Raw genomic sequence first — 20,249 nt, 5'->3', positions numbered from 1 at the left:
TTGTTGTCTTCTCCCATCAGAATATAAACTCTTTGGGGATAGGGACTTTGTATTTGTTAACAAAACTGGCTGACTGAGATCTGTGGAAGGTACCACACCATCCTCTTAAAAACATCTCAACTGTTTTCATAATAAAACCTGAATATACATGCACTTGGGGGGAAAGAACCCGTTCAGGATATTTTCGTAATCCTTGCCACTCGTGAAGTCCTCAGCTCTTCCCTTCCTTTGCTGATCTAGAATTTACAGCTGACCTCTCCATCTCCTGGCTTTCCATCCCTAGTATCATTCCTCTTGGATATTTGTATTGGGAGAATCGGAGAAAAAGCAGCCCCATTTAATGCTGAAAGCTGAGAAACATGGACCACTTAGGCAAATGCCAGATTTTAGTGAATGGGAGTATATGGAATGACACTGAGGAAGTTCAGTTCAGCAATCAGGTATCAAGTATCTACTATGGACACAACATGGCCCTAAGGCCAGGGAAAATGAAGGTTTAAAAGGTAACCTGGTCTCTACCTTTTAGAAGCTTATGCTAGTGGGGGGGTGGGGGGACGGCATTAAGGATGTAGGGATGGTTCAGAGCCAAGAGATGCTCAGTGCAGCACAAATCAAAGGATTTGCACTTTGCTCTTTTCTTGTATTAGAGCTGTGCAGGTCATGTCTTCCTGCCCCCATGGCCTCTTCTTCCCCTTTTGCATTTCTCTTCCTGCCCAGCACAGTGCCCACAGGAGGTATTTGATTCATTCACTTAACTAAATGTTGAGTCTCTTTGATATGTAGTTCAACTCATTTTAATTTGGTTCAAGGTGAACTAAGTATAGGATTTCCCAAGAAAAACATCAGCCTGTACATCCACCCCATCCTCCATCACCTTTTCGCCTGCTTCCTTAGCTTCAGGACTGAGAACATCAGTGGAAGAGGGGGGTGCTTTCTTTTTGAAGAGATCTTCTTCCTCCTCTTCCTCATCATTAAACAGATCAACAGTTGGTTTGGCTTGGATTTAAATAAGGAAAAGTTTTGAAAAACGTACAACATTAAAAACAGAGTTTTTGTTTTTTTTTTTTAAGGAGAGAGAAAAAAGCAAAACACTTGCAACAAAAAAGATGCGCACCTCCCCACCATGCCAACATAAAGACTAAAGCATGATTGGTCTTCTACATGGGTTGTAATTAGGTGAAGCTAACTGCAAGAATGAAGCTTTATTTCATATTTAAGAAATTATTAAATCACTAAGAGAGGGCAGCTAAAGACACAGGAAGTGGGAAAGAGCAGAAAAAGTAGATTTTTCATCAAGTTCCTCAAAGATTACTTCACACTGGGCTCTAGCTGAAGGGGCAAACAGTTGTCTTAGAGCTACACAAGCTTAAAAGGGAGTTTCTACTTTGTAACTACAATTTAATTTGTCTTTCTTTAGCACCAGTTTTGCTGCTATATTGAGTTCTACACATATAATGAATTAAAATTGTGCTCTTCTTACTTGTTCAGGCAAAATAATTTTCTCTCTCATTTTCCCACTCCTTTTTAACTCTACCACAGTAAGAGATCATAGGACTTAAGAGTGGAAAGGAAACTTAAGGGTGATCTAAACTGTCTCACTGAATAGGCAAAGAAACTGAGGTTCAGGAATGTTAAGTGGCCATCGAAGATTACACAGATAGTAAGTAGCACTGCCAAGATTTAAACCCAACTGAGAATGCAGTGATGCTCCCATCACATGATGGGAGAAGAATTTAGCTCTCTCCTTCTCAGGGCCTGAGGGGGGATTTAGGAAGCTGGAGAGGTATGAATTAATTCCTTACACTCCCCTCAACACTGGCCAGAGCAGAAGTTGTTTGTGGTGCTGACCTGAAGTAGTCTGAATTAAAAAGTTATAACAGTTAATAAACCCAGGCATGATTTGGGATCCATCTTAGGGCCCTTTGGGCAAGATGATAAAAATGGTTTTTAGACCTTGAACGAGGAGAAGCTGAGACTCCAGAGGAAAGTTCTTGCTCATGGTTTTTAATTTTCTTGTTCTCAGCTTTAATGTTTGTAAACTGCTTTGTAGCTATCTCAGGAACTGCTTTTCCTCTGGGGCATATATGTATTTTTGCTAAAGAGATTGATTATTGAAACCCTTAGGCTTTGAGTGATTGATTGCATGAAGCTGCTGAACCATATCTAGATTCCTGATGTTGGCCATATCCTTTCTTCAAGCTGCTGAGAACTGTATGTTCCTTAGATAGTATAAACCAGGGCAATATCCCGGGAGCCTTGAAAAAGTCTCTGGGACCCAAATGATGCAGAATGACTAGCAGAGTACCTAGTTAAAAGCACTTTCAAATAATTCCCATGAAAAATGAGAGGCAACATATACCTGTATGTAAGGGTTTGCTGTTAGATGCAACAAAGAAGTCATCATCGCTGCTATCAAAGAGGCCAGCAGGAACAGGACTCTGTGGGGTTTTCCCTTGTGTGGACTGTGGAGGCTTCTGTTGCTCCTTTGGTGACTGAAGTGAAGAAACACTGAATACATCAGTATTACCTGTGATCAAAGGAAGAGGAAATCAATTCTAGTTATGGTGGGTCTCACTACTCCATAAAAATGTACAAATATCCTCCAAAAGGTATTAACATTTCAGTTTTTTAGAAATACTTCCCCAACAAGTACAAAATACTAGAGCAATAAACCCAGGGATGAGTAAGGGCACTTCAAATAAATTCCCTCTAATACAAATCATCTATTCTTTGGGAATCTATTTTCCTCAAACATAGGCCTCTACATAAAGGTTGTTTTTGATGCCAGAATAGTATTCATTACAGCTGGTCTAATAAACAAAGAGGGGGGGGAGACCTCTTAAAGAAAATTTAGAAGTTCTGAATTGCTCATTACATGCTACTCAGATCTTTGAAGAAAACATTAAAAATAAAAAGATGTGCTAAAAATGATAACAGTAAAAAAATGAAACCTTAAAAATTCTGATATACCTAAGAACAAAGACACAGCTCCTGCAGGTATTTTTTTCCCAGGTTTTGATGATGAAGTCTCTAGAATAAGGAAATAAATCATTAAATTGTCCTGTTAAATTCACTACCTTGTGTAAATAGAATTTACTCCCCAAGACTCATTTACCCAGCATCCCATTTGTGTGCTTATGCTGTGTGTGCACGCTATGTGAACATACGGAGGATAAAGTTTTGGTGTGACCTCACCTAGCTCTCTCTCTTTCCCTGAATGTGACTGCTGAAGCTAGCTGAGAGCCAGGCAGGAGGATTTACACACGTGGTCATACTTTAGTTAGTCTATTAGGCTTTGAACTTCTATATTTTAAAATGTCCTTCTACTTCAAATAATTATGAATAAACTTTATAAAAATAATAATTAGAATTATTGATATTAATTTAAATCTTACACTTGCAAAAGTCAAAGATCAAATTGGAGACTTTTTTTTGGTGGTTGAAATTATGTGCTACTTTTTTGGCAACCTGACATTGCTTCTTTCAGATGGTTAATATGATATGATGATACTTAAACTTAAATAGTATAAAAGGATTTTAATTCTGCCCAAATTATAAATGTACATAAGACCACTGACTACTTTGTTAGAAAAGACCATTCCACCTTTTAGCAAGGGTGCTAAGAATTGCCTCCTTTGATTACTCAGTTTCCTTATTTGTTAATGGGGAGAATAATACTTGCACTATCTACCTTGAAAAGGTTATTTCACAATCCTTAGAATTCTAAGTGGAGGTTGTCAATATTGAACAAATCCACATAAACAAACAAAGCCTCAGAAATAGCATCTTTAGAATACATTTGGTTTTATACACATCCCATATTTATTATGTCACTTATTTTGTCAATCTGTGAGACAAGGAGTCAGATCAGAGAATATAACCAGGTTACTCACCCCCACAGGCTAGGTATGAATTCAGATTTATAGACAATATCTTTTATTCTTACAGTGGGATGAAATATCTGAACTGTATTGCTGCTGCTTTAAAAAAAAAAATCCTTACCCTCTGTCTTAGAATCAATACTGTTATTTTATTTCCAAAGTAGAAGGCTAAGCAAAGGGGGTTGAAGTGACTTGCTCAGGGTCCTACAGCTAGGAAGTGTCTGGGTCCAAATTTGAACTCAGGACCTCGAGTCTCTAAGACTGGTTTTTCATCCATTGAGCCATCTAGCTGCACCCCTGCATTGCTTTTAATCTAGCCAATAGAATTATAACAAAATAATTTCTGGGAACAAAGTAATGCCTTAACCCAGGTTAAAAAAGTGTCTTGAAAACCTCTTCCCCTAATAACATAAACAAATTTAAACCTCATTCATCCTTACCTTCTTTAATGGGGGTTTGATTTTCACTGTCTTTAGGGGCTTCTGAGAAGAGGTCACTCTGATTAATAATGATATGGAAAGCAAATGAGTAAAATAAATCAAGCATTAAACACTGAGATTCCTTTGTAATTACAGACAACTAATATCTTTAATACTCTGTGTAGAAAAGTACCTTTGCAAAAGTCCAGGATGCTCTGAGTGTAATTTGGATATAAAATGAGCTCCTGAGTTAAGTCTGTTAAACAATTTAGAACTTGAGAAATTATAGACTATACTAGGTGTTCATGCCTATAAATCAGCAGTATCACCTAGGAGGCACTGAATAATCTTCTGGCTGGAGAATGACTCTGCTTTAAACATCCAGATACCAGAATATCAGAATATCAGGATAGCTATCAAAACATCAAAAGGAACAGGGGCTACTTGAGGGCAAGAACCATTTTGGTAGAAGGAGGAAAAGACCATTTATTTTCTGCCTCCCACCCCCAACTAACCTCATCATCATCATCAAAGAGGCCCATTCCTCCACTAAAAAGGCCCCCTCTAGAGCCAAATGGTGAGAAGTCTTCATCTGTTAGTTTGGGTGGTTTAAACATGTCATCTTCTTCATCTGGGGAAAGAGGAAACAAACCACAATTCTGGGAAATGATAAGAAATGTACAGCCTGCCCAACTTTGCAGCTAACTCTTCAGATCATTCAATAGGGATACAGGATGGAGGACAGGTACAGCTAAGCCCTTGAACTCAAATTCTAAGGGTTTAAAATCTACAGCATTTACTTCTACATGAACAGCAAACATCTTCCAAATCATCAAAAGTATTTCTTTAAGATTCTCTGTTTGGTCCTATACACAAGTGCATTAAATGACACTGTCCTTATCTTCTGGTAATTAGTGCAGATAGGAAATCTATATTGAAAATATAGGTAGAATTAAATTGGTTAATGAATCCAGCTGAAATGCTTATATTGTGGACAAGGATTAGAAGCAAGCAGCTTCTAGGAATGTTGAAGAGAACAGAAATTAAATGTTCAGGTGACTCTATCAATTTATCAGTCACTTGTGTGGTTAAGGACAGGAACCATCATTCACAGGCGCTGTGAATACAGAACTTACAAAGCCCTCTGAACAAAGGAAATTAGCCCTAGATGAACAGTATTTCAGATTGGAGAGAACCTTAGAGATCATCTAGTTTCTGATACTATGAGAGAGAGCTTACTTCTCTACAGGTCACCTGATTCTGCTTTTGAACAGCTTTTTTCCTGTTCACCCTTATATTGAGCGAAGATCTCAGTAGAATCTCCACTGATTAGTTCTACTAGAAGAACACAGAAAAAGCTGCTTCTTCATCTTGGTAGCCAACCTTCAAATATCTGCAAGTAGCCAGCATGCTTTTTCTTAGTCTTCTTTTCTCCAGGTTAAAAATTCTCAGCTTCTAGACCATTGTTCATAAAACATGATTTCCAGATTCCTCACCATCTCTGTCTTCTCTAAAATTAATTTCAGTTTATTAGTGTCCTTAAATGAAGCATCCAGTAACAACTCTCTCATTGCACAGAAGTGATTAAGCATCTACTTGTAGACACTGTACTAAAGGAATACAAGGAAATCTGTAGTTAAGGAGCTTACATTCTAATGGGTAAGATAAAGACATACATAAATAAATATAATGCAAAATAGTATTAAATTTGTAAAGAAGAGAGGAAGAAAAGACCATTTCCAGCTGGAAATCAAGATTGAGATAGAAGAATAAGCATCTGAGATAAGTCTTGAAATGTGAGTGTATAAATGGAGATTTTGAGCCTTTGGACTTCATCCCCAGAATCCCATAGTATTTCCCAAAATTCCATTTTCTTGCATCCCCATGTTTTGTGTGATTGTATTTAAGTGGCTGTATTTAAGGATTGTATTTAAAGGCTGTATTTAAGGATCGTATTTAAGGGCTCCTCCCTTTAGCTCTCTTGGACCTGCGACCTGGCTGAAGTCAGACAGTTCTTTTGTTTTAATTATTATTAATAAAACTTTATAAAATATAATATTTAGTTATTGATTATTAATTAAAAAACCCACATGAGTAAAATTTTAACAATTAAGAACTGAGGCAGGGTGGGAAAGTGTGGATTGAGGAAAGGGGAAGAGTATTCCAAGTAGAATACTTGGGTCCAATAGAGACAAAAGTTAGGGATATTTTTACCTTCTGGTAACTGGACCATCTATTAAGATAGTCTCTAATTGTATAAACTAAAATTTTTAGCAGGTGCAGCAGAGGGCTAACCCTTATTAAGCTTATGAATGACTAAGATCTTGTCATTTTTTAACCCATGTATTGCTGCCAAACTAGGTTTCCATCACCCTATGCTAATACAATTGATTTTTTGAACCTAAATGGAAAACTTGATATTTCTAACTGGTGAATTTCATCTTGTTTTTAGCTTTAGCACTTCAGACTGCTGATATCACTCTGAATCTTGATTCTGAAATCTATACTATCTTTTTAAGTCTTATGTCATTTGGAAATATAAGCATGCTTTTAGGCAAGTCTTTTACAAAAATGTAAAGGGACATAGTCAATTACAGAGTCCAGTGACATGCCACTAGAGCCCTCCCCTTCTATGTTTACAGAAACCCTAAAATCAAGACAGACACCCAGGGCACAGGAACTCTCTTTTGGAGTGTTCTAACCAAGAAAACTGAGCCAGCTGTTTCTGATCATGCAAAGGCTACCTGGGTTTTCTGTGGGTAGCATTTGGGGCCACAAGGATTATGATTCAATAGAAATGAAATAGAGAAAGGCCTACCATCAGAGGGAACTTTCCTGATATCCTTCTTCTCTTTGGTTGTTCTCTTAGGTTTTGCTTCCCCTGAAGCTGTGAATGGAAAATAAAGTTTCAGGGTTTAGACAAAAGACTTTTACATAGAAAATGTTTATCTTATTCTAAGGTAAGGGACAACTGATTAGTAAGTAAAATCAGATCAAAACCCAAATCGGATTTTGATTTTACCATTTTTCTGCCTTCACGTGCAACTGAAATGCCTTGCACATTATTTGTATTAATTTGGAAGTCAGCAAAGTTACACATGCTCTAGCTGTTTTCTTTTAAGTGTCCATGAGCTAGAAGAGGATTTATTTTAAGCAAGGCCTTATAGGCTGTCCAGTTCCTTTAGCGAATAAAAGTGAAAAATGTTGTACCTGCTGAAATCTATGGGGAACAATCTAGTCCTTTTACTTTCTGGAGAGGGGAAGAAGGGAATTTCAAATATTAAACACACAGGGCTTACTTGTCTGTCCCTCATATGTTCGGCTTGTATCTCCTTTGATTCTTGCTGCTAGCTCATCGGCAAATGAAGTAGGTCGATTTCTTTTCTAGATGTACAAGAGTGAGAGGGGGAAAAACTTCTTAGCAATACATTGAAAGCAGCTGATAGTTTTCAGTTCACTGATGCTTAACTGATTAAACTGAGAGGGAAATAAATGGGACATAAACATAGAATTAGATCAATATACTCTGGGAAGATCCACCAAAGTGGGAAGTGTAATCTGTAAGATATTCCTATTGTATTAGTGAGGGGGACTTTGAAAAGGAGGAACTCTTTATTCCTGGTCATCCCTTTGTATACATTATCCATAATAAGTTTATAGTTCTCCTATGCTCTTGTTACTGCCCAGATCTGTATCCAAGGGCACTGCTTGAAATGAAATCTCTTCAATAGGGAAGGAAACATCTTGTGCCTTAAATTCCTGACATGGCAATAAATGCTTGATGCAATTTTCAAAACTAGGCTGGTGAAAGAAGAAAATGTTTCTCAATGGTCTGATTTTTAAACTATCTTCAGAGAATCTAATATTATTGTTTTCTTAAAACACTATACAAGCATTAACTATAAACCACAGGACAAGAGAAGAGATAAATAAAGGAAAAATGTTTCTTCCTTGTCCTGACCATAGAGAAAGTGGGAATTCTCTTACAGGTCTTGCATTTTCTCCATCATCCTCATCTCCTTCTTCCTCTTCCTTTTCAGAATCCCCAAAGAGATCACAACCATCTTCCTCTTCCTCTTCATCACTTATCAGTGCTGTGTGCTGATGAGCAATATTAGAACATCCCAATTAAAACTTAACCTCAACAGGCAACTATGCTCAGGCTATTAAGGCAAATTTAAATTTTACTGTCTTCTCTTTAAAACAAAACATATTTTCAATTTAAAGAGAAAAAGAGCTGATTAAAACAGTTTCCCTTATTGTGTCATATCAGTATTTACCATATAGAATGGGTATCTTTTGAACAGTCTTTTTCATTACTGAAACTGCACTAATTTACAAATAGTTCATCTTCCTACATTCCGTTCACAATTGGCTTGAAAACTTTTCCAAAATCACACTACCTTTTAAGACAGTAAGCACTGAAATAGAGCTTCAGAATAGAGGTGCAATGACTAGAATCCAATTGGAAATGAGATAAAAATGTATCATGTTTTGCAAACATAAAAGCACCAAATAAATACTAGTTATTATTAAGTTTGGGAACCAATTATCAGGAAATGCAAATAGAGAAAGGTAAGAAAAATTAAAAGAACAAATGCAAATAAGAATTTTCATGAAAGGCAGAAGAAACTGAAAACACACTGTCTGGTCTCGTGGATCACTTAACAGTTGGAAAATTCAGCTCAAAAATCTTTTCCTAAAAGATAATTCTCTAAGTTGGAATACCAAAAGAAAGCATCATAAAGAGGAATTTTGTCTTACTAATCAAGTTGACTTGTAGTAGTAACTATTTTGGTGGAGGACATCCATTAAATCTGGTTAAGTTCTGACTTGTCTCATAAGCTAGAAATGAACTGAGTTATTTCAAAAAAACCTTACCGGTTTTTGGTCATTATCACTCTGATTGCCGAAGTCATCATCTGACTCCTTGAATAGAAACAGATCAATTTCTGTTAGTAAAACCTTTCTAGGTTACATTTTCAAGTTTTATTTATTCTGAGGCAGGTTAATGTGTAGATTTAAGTGATGACTCTATTTCTGTAGTCTATTCATGCAGAAAGATTTCTCATTTCTTTTTTGCATAGAGTTTAAAATAGCTTATTTAAAAAGTCCCTTTCACAAATGGCTACCAATTTTTGTCCATCTGTCCCATTAATATTATGTATTTTGTGGTTAAAGAATTCCAAATTTAGTTCAGCTTGTCCCAATGGCAGAGTACATATTTCACTATCCAGAAGAAAATCCAAATAACTAATTTCTTTGATTGTTACTAGTTCCTTATACAAACTAGAGAGGAAACTGATATTAAATACTAATGAAAGCATTCGAATTATTTGATTTTACTAAAACAAAAAAATCCAACTCATTTGTTGAGTACAAATCATTCTCTAATAAATAGTCAAAAGATATGAACAAAAAGTTCTTAAAAGAAGAAACTGTTGGGGGCTGCTGGGAGCTCAGTGAATTGAGAGCCAGGCCCAGAGATGGGAGGTCCTAGGTTCAAATTTGGCCTCAGACACTTCCTGGCTGTGTGACCCTGACTTGACTCACATTGCCTAGCCCTTACTATTGTTTCTGCCTTGGAACCAATACACTGTATTGATTCTAAGGGAGAAGGTAAGCGTATTTAAAAAAAAGAAAAAAGAAGAAACTATTAATAACCACATGAAAGCTCCAACCCAGTTAACTGGTAAAGATGACAAAAGATAAGGATAGCAAATGTTGAAGGGGTTGTGGAAAGATATGAACAATAGTACATTGTTGGCAGAGCTGTGAATTAGTATAACTATTTTGAAAGCAATCTGGAATTATGCAAATAGACCAAAATATAAATGTTCTTTTACATAGGAAATTTCACTACTGGGCATATACCCTAAGAAGTTCGTAGATAAAATTGCTTCACCAACATATTCTATATTCATAGAAGCCCATTTTTGTGGTAGCAAAGAATTGGAAACAAAGTATATGCCCATCAACTGGAGAATGACTAAATAACATGTGGTGCATGAATAAAATAAAATACTGTGTCTACGAAGCAACAAGTATGACGAATACAGAGAAGCACGAAAAGACTTAAATGAACTTATGTAACAGGAAAAAAGTAGAGCCAAGCCAGAAATACATGTCTACAACACAGAAATATAAATGGAAAGAACTGCCACCATGAAACAATGACAAGTGAATGATGCAAAGTTATAAAGAAGATAAGACACTTCTCCCTTTGTTGCTTAATGGATGTGGGAAATCTAAAGAGTAGGGAACATAGCATATATTTTCAGACTTTTTTGATGTAATGATGTTTTCTGAATTTTCCCTTAAAAAAAATACTTTTTATACATGACAGATCTCTGGGAGGGAAATTTGGTCAATGTATAAAAACAAAATGTGTTAATTAAAATTTATTTGAAAAACTATTCATCTGTTAGTAATGCTATTGAAAACTGGCACCACATATGTCTTCTGCCTAGAATCATAGCTTTATGTTAAAGTTTCTATTTCTAGAAATTTAAGTTTTAGTCCTTCTGTTATTAATAGCTTCTCTATTCTTCAAGGTGTATTTGTGTCTTACACATTGTATAGTTCCTTTAATGTCATCAGGTTATAGCAACTATGCTCAAAGTATCCCTAGGGCATTGAGATTCACGAAGGGATTGTCTAATCCCTTTGTAAACTTTTCTATCCTAAAAATTCTGAAGGGTAAAAAGGATCAGAAAACTGGTTAACAAATATAGAATTTCTGATGTGGAAGTGGCACTAAGAAATGAAATGTGATTAATTCATTTTATAGTTGGGCCTAGGGTTTTTTGGCCAAAAGGGTGAAAAGGCTATGTAAAAAAATTTTTTTTGTAGTATGCTGGTATTAAACATATATAACGTGCATCTCAGAAACTGAGGCCTAGAAAAGAGAACTGACTTGTGCTATCTGGCTTCTGGAAAAAGTGTAAAGAGCATGAACTTGCAATCAGGAGAGACCCGAGTAGAAACCCTACTTTTCACATTTACTTAGCTATGTGACCACTGACAAATCATTTAACTTCAGATCATAGTCTTTGGAGATGGAAAGGCATCTATAGGGAATCTAAGAGCAAAGCCTTCACTTTACTGAGGTGGAGCCTTGGTCCAGACAAGGGAAGAGTCCCACTCCCGGGAAGTCTCCCGGGGTCCAGACAAGGGAAGACTCCCAGTCACATGGGTCCTGATATGGCTCTTTCTCCATTCCACCCACCTGCTTTCTCTGAACCCATTTTTTTTTCCTACCTGAACTACACATGTATTGAGTTTTTGCCAGGAAGCTCTCTCAGCGATCAAGTGCTCCATTTGGCTGTCATGGTGAGCACCCAAAGTCAGCCAGCTCAACGGATTCAGTGCCAGGGCTGAACCCAGACCTTGTGGACCCCACTCTCAGACTTCCTCTTTTTTTGTATAACACAAGAGTATTTAGTACCTAGTAGTTAGTAATTTAGTGTAAAGTTCCAGCAGGGGTATACATGAACACAAAGACCCTTAAGCTGCTGTGCTCAAATGACTTAGAGGAAGAAGATCAAAACTGTTTTTCCCTATTTCATTTTATTGGCAACATCTGCAATCCCTATTGAAAGCTACAGCTTGTCACCCCAGGACTTCACAAGTAGCTCATTCTCAACATCATGGTGCCCTTCACAGAACTTACCTCTTCATCCTTCTCTTCTTCACTGTCCAAAACACTATCAGGTTCACTGTTTAATGAGCCTTCTATTTAGAGAACAGAGAAGACTAGTTAAGATGCATTATTGAAAACCAAAATCAATATGAGAATTACTTCAGAACCAATGGGAGCTTTAAAAAGTTAGGGACTTGTGCCAAACATACCTTCACTTGAAAGATCTCCAAGACCAACATCTTCTTGCTCCATGAATAACTGGGAACCAATCAAGTAAGGCAAGGGGCGATCTATATAGAGATCCTGCAAAGAATGAATAAGCTTTAAAGGTAGACTCCTTTGGAAAGATAAAGAAATAAGCAATGTCACTATCCCATGAGCCATCTTCTTTCCTTAATTCTTCATGAACCATTCACTGAATGGAATGAGAGTGTAGCAATAAATGAACACCTTATAGTTCAAACAATTTATTACAGTATTAGGCTGCATGTATGGGATTAATATGAGGAGTAACAGTTGAGACCTCAGAATAAAACTAAGCAAGAAGTAGTCAGGGCAGAGTAAGCCAATTCTTGCCATCATAATCATAAGAATGAGACATCAGGTAGTAGAGTGCATAAACAGCCTGAGGATGGATGTACAGCACGAATGCTAAAGTTCATAACTGTAATTTTAATTAAAATACTTTTTCATAGGATAATTTCTTTCCAAGTGTGGGCTTGGGCTAATTTTTTTGGCTGGATTAAGGTTTTTTGAAAACATTTGCCAATATCAAGCAAGTTTAATTAGAATCTACTTTCTCTCACATTGCAAATGACTAGAGACCCTAAATATAAAAAAGCTATAAAATAACAGGTTTCAAAATTTGAAAACGATCATTTGGAGAAAGTATTAGTAAAATCAAAGCAAAACAGAGAAGGGAAATTCAATCCAATTTTACCTCCAAATTAGATTAAGTATCAGAACCGTATAAATTTGCTTCTAAAAACTTACAGACATGGTATTTACTGCTACAACTAGTCCTGGGGTCCCGCTCATCTCATTTCATGTGAAAAATCTGGAACCACTGAAAAGTTAAGGGCCATGAGATAATAATTGGCACAAAACCTGGATCAGTCTAACCACAGCCAGGGACCTTCACCTTTGGCTCAAGAATCAGTTCTATTCTCTCATTGGCTTCTTCTTCTTCAGAGTCTGAATTTCCAGCTTTTATATCAAGTTGTTCAAATGCACTGTCCAATACCAGCAACCCATAGTTTACAGCTTCCTGGACTTTGGGAATCAGATCTGCCTCTTTTTGTTCTCGGGTTTTCTCCTGTAAACAAAAAAGGGTTATTTATATTTCTATTCTGGGATGCTATGATAGAATTGTAAACAGTAATGAAAGCACAATAGGAGCTGCCAATCTGGTGAACATGCCCTAATGAGATTCCAACTGTTTAAAATATAAGCCTAGAATGACACCAGTTTTAGGGGAAATGAGTTGTCAAAACCCAGATCCCAAAGATTGCCTTCTGCTTTTCCTTCAGTGAAAAATGGATATATGGCCTTTGCCACATTTCTGCTTCTATCATCATCTTTTGACCTTTCTTGCTCCATCTTGCCCTGTGTAAATGGCCCTTTGGATAATGCTAGAAATGTAGTCATATGCATGCATCTAGAGCAGAAAGAGCATGGCTTAATTTGTATGAACTATGTTCATATTAATAGTTTGCCATTGGTCTTTTTGCTGCCAACATCTCTCCAATTCATTCTTTATGTAAATCAGATAAATTTTAAAACTCTGAAGAGTTCTCCATTAGCCACTGGATTCTATTTTCTTAGCTGGATGCTCAAGCTGTCACAAACTTATCCCTATTTGATTCTCTCTCTCCCCTCATCTCAACCACACTATCCTCTACCCTAAAACTTCCCTTAGTTCCATCTTAATCGAACTATTTATTATTACCTCAATATAATACTCTATCCTCCCATCTTATTACTTTTGTTGTCTTCTCCCTGAATAAAATAGTTAATCTCCTCTGCAGATACTTTTAAGGTCTAGTTTGAATTCTACTCCATGAAGTCACTGCCTCTGGGCTCCCTCCTCCCTCTGCCCTGCTTCCACATTCAGCACACAGCTTGTGCTGCCTTGCTCTGTTCCTTATTTATGTATGTCTGTGATCTATGTTCCTAAGTAGATGAGGGTTCTTGAGGACATGATTCTGAGAACAATGCTTTGAACTCAGAAGGCAATATGTAAGTGTTTGTGCCAGTATCTGCTTAAGTTTGAGGGAGCAATTGTTAGGAAGACACAATCCAAGAAATGGTAAATCATGGCTAAGTGATTGTGAAAGAATACCCAGGGCACGGTTGCTACCATTCACCAAGTGGAACTTTCAGAATCCAGGAACAAGATGAGAAGCAGATTTTGTGAGTCCTGCCACATTCTGTTAATGTTCTGGATTATCTATGAGATTCAGTAAGAATAGATCTGGAGACAGCATACATTTGTGCTAAGTTACTGAATCATGGTGGTGGCCTTGAAAACCTGAACTAAAAGTAGTTCACCTCAAATCCTTAAGCACCACTGGGGCATTCAAGAATTTAGTACAAACAAGATCCAATAGGTACTGACATTGGTTCCAGTTTAATAATTAGATCAGAGATTTGTAAATGACTGAAGATCTCAGATACCTGTTCTGTCTTTTCAACTTCAGCTTTGGGAACTGGTTCCTCCACTTCTTCATCATACACACGCTAAAGAAGAAAGCAAATTCACTAAAATGAAATTCAAACATGCTAACAACCATGAGCAAGGTTACTGAGGCAGGCAATTATTCCTTAAAAGGCTAGGGTTTACCAAAGTTACCCCTAAGTAGTAACACACACACACACACACACACACACACACACACACACACACACACCCCTGTCTATATGCATATACACACATACATATACATTTGTTAATTGAGATATCTGTGGAGAGAACATCTGTAAAGATAATTTTCTTGTCAGTTCTATAGAATTGAAAATATATTTAATACTCTTACTATATTTTAATAAAGGCAAAAAATGAATAAAACATAGATATTATTATGCATAGAGTAGTTTTAAAGAGAGAAAATGATCCCCTTACAAATAGTCCAAAAATCTTAAGAGCAGTTTTAAGCTGTTAGTAATTAAATCTTAAAACCATATTCACTAAGACTTTTGCACCACTGTGTATAAGTGAAAAATGTCTGTACTGTACTTCCCATAAGATTAGCTCAGGATTTGAAATATAAAATAATAAGAAATATTTTTGACTCCTAATAGTCCTCCTTTTAATAAATCATCTTTCTAGAAGCAACAGCAACAGATTACCATCATTAAAATTAGTTCAATCTTCCAGTCTGAATCTTGGTTCCTCCTACCACTTGTAATAAAACCTGAGGTTATATTTTATAGTAGTATGGCTTTTTAAATCATTTCCTGATTTATCCTTTGGGAAATAATTTTGGTAGCTGTATGAAGGGCGGTTTGGAGATTGGAAAGTGAAAAGACCAATTAGGAAGTTATTCTAACAGTCTATAAAGGAGTGGCAAAGGTATAACCTTAGGCAGTGGCATGTGAGTGAAGAGAAAGGCATGAATGCTAGAGGTGTTGAAGGGAAAACAGATAAGACTTGGCATATTACTGGATAAATATAGAGAATGAGGGAGAGGGAAATGGTGAGGATGAATCAAAGACTGATTTGGGTGACTAGGAGAATAGAAGACAAAAGCAGTAAAGGCACTGCCAAGGCCAGCTGGCCTGAAAAAGGGTATAACTGGTGGATTTTTCCTTTAAAGATGTATGATCAGGATGAACTATGTCACTAGCCACAAACTAATACTAACAGCTAGATATATTTAAATCCCTAATCTAGTTTTTCAAAATTTGTAAATATAAAATACAATCTCACTTGCTACTCTAAACAACTCTGGTAGATAGGCACTACTAGCATTCTTAACTCCATTTTTATAGACAGGGACACTGAGGCTCACAGGTTGAAGGAGTTTAACAAAGTCATGCAAGTGGTGAAGGACCTGAGGTTCTCCTCAGAGTCCAGGGCTTTTCTCACTAGACTCAAAGCCTCCCTACTGCCACCAAAGAAGCTACCATTTCAGCACTGGACAGGGGCAGGAGCAGTTAGTTCTGAACTTGGGCACCTTCTCTGTGCCAGAGAAATAATTCCAAAGGCAAAAAATAGCTATCTTGGCATAGTCATTATCTCAAAGGCAAAACAAATTTGATATGGCTACTATAACAATTGTATATTATGTTCAGTCAATCTAGCTTTGGAAAATGGTAACTGTAAAAAATGTTCAAAAGGAATTTTCTTTGTCCAGGATAACCACACATATTCAATTCTCAATCACATACGTGAATTAAGGGAAATTCTGTCAGATCATAGAAATGATAGATTATTTATTCAGTTTTAACTATCGCAGTTAATTGGAGCAGCAAGAGTGTGGACAGAAGCAAAACAGGGCACTGAGGCTAGTCATCTAGTCATAGAAAATAGTACTTGATCAAGAACCAACTAGAACTTTTCATTTTAAAATAACATTCTTCACAGTCCCAAAGGATTTAAAAAATTATTTCTATGTCTGTGGAAAGTTAATATTTGTATTCTTTTTGGGCCCCCAAACAAACTTTTGATTGTTAAGGTCAAATATCTCACAACGAAGAAAAACAAGTAGGTATATGAGATCAATTTTACATCAGCCAAAAGAGGTATTTTATAGTATTTTCTCTTATTTCTGTTCTCTAGAACTATTAAATAAAGCATAAACTAGTATACATGTGTGTGTATGCATACTATATGTAGCATTCAATTGTGAAATTGTCCATTATATAGGCATGTAGATGAAGCTGTGCATCTATCTCTCTCCACCAAACCCATGCATAGTTTCATCCTAATTACACACTAGACAACTTTGCAACCAAAAACCATGACTTGGAAATTTTTCCCTGAAACTGTATGAAATACTTTGAGAGACCTATATTTTTTCAGGCTTCTAAAACAGTGTATATTTAAATTAATGCTACTAACAATTCTGTTAATTAAGATAGTATCACAACCCTCACTTTGAAGAGGAGGAAAATTGGAGATTTAGCCATCAAATATATGGCTTGGAATTGCAAAACAAGTAAGATTTGTCCCCTGTACCTTGCAGACTGCTTCTCAGAATCTGAATTATCGAAAGATAATATGCAAAATGTTAAATCCTTGAAAAATAAATGTAAAACTTTACTGGTAACATTTTCTTTGTATAGACAATCAACAAGCATTTATTAAGCCAAAACTCTATGTTTCTGCCAAGTTGCTTTCTCAACATGTCGTAAAGTCCATGATTTCTCTGGCTTTACCATTGTAATGTCTCAGTAGATACTTTCATGAGCTGTGGTTCAAAAATTCACCCATTAGCCTTAAGGTAACAAGCCTCTTTGAATGTAGCTAAGCTAATGCACGAATGACTGACAGTGAATGACATCTTAAAAGATGTTAAAATTGGCTATAGAAAGAAAAATATCAAATGGGCACTAGCATCTAAAGAACTTACATTCTCAATGAACTGGGTATTAGATAGCATGAGGAAGTCATTGAAGACATTGTGAAGGCGACAATCTGTGGCTTTTGTCTCATGAATAAGTCCATCAACTTGTTTCTTGATTTCATGTGTCCTAGAGATGGTTTGCTGTGAGAACTCCTGAAGAAACTGTAGAAGCTATTTTAAAAGACACAGTGATAGCTATATGTTTACATTTTGGCTTGAGAAGCAAGTCTTAGAATCTGTTCCTTCCTCCTCTTCTTCCCCCTGCCCCAATGAAATCAATATCTTCACTGAAAAGGGCTTCCTTCCTTTTGTATGTGACAGAAGGACAAAAGGTGATGAAAAGCACACCAAAACTAGAGCAACATTCAACAAATATGTCATCCTTTTTCAGTATTTTAGGGTGGTAAAAAATTCATTTTTGGTTGAGATTTTCACTAATTTTCTGTTCAAGATAGCAGTAAATGAAATGGGCTAAAGGAGCTGGATTTGTGTGTGTGTGTGCGTGTGTGTGCGTGTGTGTGCGTGTGTGTGCGTGTGTGTGCGTGTGTGTGCGCGCGCGTGCTTTCTGTTCTGAGGAGTCCTATAGTTCCTATAATACCTAAGTGAGACTCCTCTTGTCTTGAGCAAAACTATGACAACTAATGAGATCCCAGGGATCCAACTGTGGACAGCTCCCAGAACACAATCATGGAGCAACTTTAGTGAAATGAGTTCTCCAGTACAAAAGCGTCAATGTCAACCCTTTGTGATAATCTTGGGGATAGGCTAGAGAGGAGAAAAGAAATAAAACATTTCTTCTAGGTTTCCCTCCAATCAATCAGCAATCATGTATTAAGCATCAATCGACTGTGTGTCAGACACTGCTCTCAAAAAGCTTTTTTCCCCCTGAAATCAAACGATAGTTTAAAATTGTATAGAAGGGGAAAATGTGTAGCTCAGTGAATAGAGTTTAGAGTAGATTAGTCCTGGGTTCATCCTGGGCAAGTCACTTACTGTTCTTCCTTAGAAACAATACACTACACTACTAATTCTAAGAGAGAGGGGAAGGGTTTTTACTAAAAAATCAATTAAAAAATGTATTAACAGGTGAAAGTGATGAGATGGAGGGCATAGTTTAAAGCCATAAAAGTGTATTTTGGAGATGTAAATCACATTTCCTAGCTGTGCGACCCTTGGGTAAGTCACTTAACCCCCAAATGGTACAGAAAACGGGTTAAATCCAAATGGAGCTTCTAACCCGGCTCCTTCCTACCTTTCCAGTCTTCTTTCTCCTCCCTCCCCGCTGCTCCTTTATTCGACCATACATTCTAGCTCCAAGCTCCAGGTATCTGCCTGGGCTGTGCCCCAACCTAGAAGGTTCTCCCCCGCTGATTTCTGCCTTCCAGAGGCTTCCTTCTGGTTTCAGCTCCAAACCTGCTTTCTCCCGGAAGTCCTTCCCTCTCTAGGAGCTCCCGCGTACACTGCCCGGAGCTGGTCGGTCCGCAGTAGTCCGTCAGCTAGCTCCTCTGGAGGAGAGGGGCTGCCCCTGCCTCTCACGTCACTCCCCACTTTCAGCCAGGCGCCTGGCATACAGTAGATGCTTAATGAGTGCTCATGAGCGTAACTAAAGGAACTCCACTTCACCTAGCAACTAGCTCAGGGAGAGGACCCTCACGGATAAGGACCCTATCCTAGTGCGGTGACCCCGCTCTGTTCCCGGTCCGAGACCCGCCCCTCCCCACTCACGCCGGCATCCGCGGCCAGGGACCAGCTCTGGCTGTTCTTGCGGATTTCATCCAAGGACCAGGGCCGCTCCCACACAGGCCCAGGTCCAGATTCCGGCCCTGGCTCTGGGTCCGGCCCGCTCATGGCCGACCTCCGTTACCGCCACCTCCCGGCTCCCGGAGCGTCCAGTCCCCTCCAAGACCGACCTCTCTCAGTAGATCCGCAGCGCCAGTCCTCCCACGTGACCGTGCCGGTACCACGTGACGCTCCGTCACGTGATTGACCAAAGCACGTGTCCCCTGCGCCTGCGCTCTGAAAGCAGTGCACGCCCACCGTCCCTACCCTGCTGTCACTCAATAATACCTCCAAAAAACAAGCACTTCCAAATCAGTCCATTAACAGGTGTTGACTGATTCATCTTCCAAAGTTCACGACAGCTAGATGGCAAAGTGAGTAAAGAGCTGGCTTTAGAGTTGGGAAGAGTCGGGAAGACGGAGTCCAAATCCAGCCCAAGACGCTGGCCGACTAATGAGAAGGGACCCTGGGCAACTCCCTGGGAACCTCAGTTTCCTCATCTGTAAAATGGGGATAAAAACAGTTCCTTATCTCCCAAGCCTGTTGCGAGGACACAACTTATGTAGAAAACCTTATAAACCCTAAGAGGGTAATATAAATGCTACAATTGCTCATGTACAGCACTTTAGTCACTATTAGGGTATAAAAGCATTACTCTCAAATCCATTGGTCAAAGACAGTTGCCCATCTGTACCAGTGAAGATAGTTTCCATACCCCGATTTCCCCACAGAGATAAAGTTCCAGGTCAGACTAAGAAAACTTATTAAGCTCCTATCATGTGCTTAGATATGCTTTGGGACCTTTCAGATAACCTATTCCAACTTCCTCATTTTATAGATGGAGAAACTGAGACTCCAGAGGGAAAATGATTTGTCAGACTAAGGTGACCCAGTTCAAAAGCTGCAGAGCCAAGCTGACCAAGTCCTGTGTTCTTTCAGATATTTTGAACTGGGATCTATG

The 20,249-nt window shown here is 37.9% G+C and overlaps 1 protein-coding gene across 10 annotated transcripts in view; it reads right to left on the bottom strand.

Annotated features, from left to right (window-relative positions):
- The window catches only part of WASHC2C (WASH complex subunit 2C), a 55,729-nt gene extending 36,216 nt beyond the window's left edge, over nucleotides 1-19,513 (bottom strand). For 4 of the 10 annotated variants that reach the window (XM_016424900.2, XM_016424903.2, XM_016424899.2 and 1 more), the window contains exons 1-15: nucleotides 19,235-19,472; nucleotides 17,516-17,680; nucleotides 14,619-14,681; nucleotides 13,084-13,257; nucleotides 12,152-12,245; nucleotides 11,973-12,034; nucleotides 9,182-9,229; nucleotides 8,288-8,401; nucleotides 7,591-7,684; nucleotides 7,119-7,187; nucleotides 4,816-4,931; nucleotides 4,322-4,379; nucleotides 2,971-3,030; nucleotides 2,360-2,527; nucleotides 875-996 (exon numbers count right to left, since the gene is read on the bottom strand). In XM_016424900.2, the coding sequence (XP_016280386.1) occupies nucleotides 875-996; nucleotides 2,360-2,527; nucleotides 2,971-3,030; nucleotides 4,322-4,379; nucleotides 4,816-4,931; nucleotides 7,119-7,187; nucleotides 7,591-7,684; nucleotides 8,288-8,401; nucleotides 9,182-9,229; nucleotides 11,973-12,034; nucleotides 12,152-12,245; nucleotides 13,084-13,257; nucleotides 14,619-14,681; nucleotides 17,516-17,680; nucleotides 19,235-19,357 (1,530 nt within the window). In that variant the 5' untranslated portion in view covers nucleotides 19,358-19,472. Of the gene's footprint in view, nucleotides 1-874; nucleotides 997-2,359; nucleotides 2,528-2,970; nucleotides 3,031-4,321; nucleotides 4,380-4,815; nucleotides 4,932-7,118; nucleotides 7,188-7,590; nucleotides 7,685-8,287; nucleotides 8,402-9,181; nucleotides 9,230-11,972; nucleotides 12,035-12,151; nucleotides 12,246-13,083; nucleotides 13,258-14,618; nucleotides 14,682-17,515; nucleotides 17,681-19,234 lie in introns of all 10 variants that reach the window. The other 6 variants (XM_056797483.1, XM_056797445.1, XM_056797473.1 and 3 more) reach the window with 3 other exon arrangements.
- Between the last annotated feature and the right edge of the window lie 736 nt (nucleotides 19,514-20,249).

This window comes from Monodelphis domestica, chromosome 1 (genome assembly GCF_027887165.1).
Source record: "Monodelphis domestica isolate mMonDom1 chromosome 1, mMonDom1.pri, whole genome shotgun sequence".
Classification (NCBI taxonomy): domain Eukaryota; kingdom Metazoa; phylum Chordata; class Mammalia; order Didelphimorphia; family Didelphidae; genus Monodelphis; species Monodelphis domestica.
The sequence above is the reverse complement of the archived record's forward strand: the minus strand, read 5'-3'. Positions and strand labels throughout refer to the sequence as shown.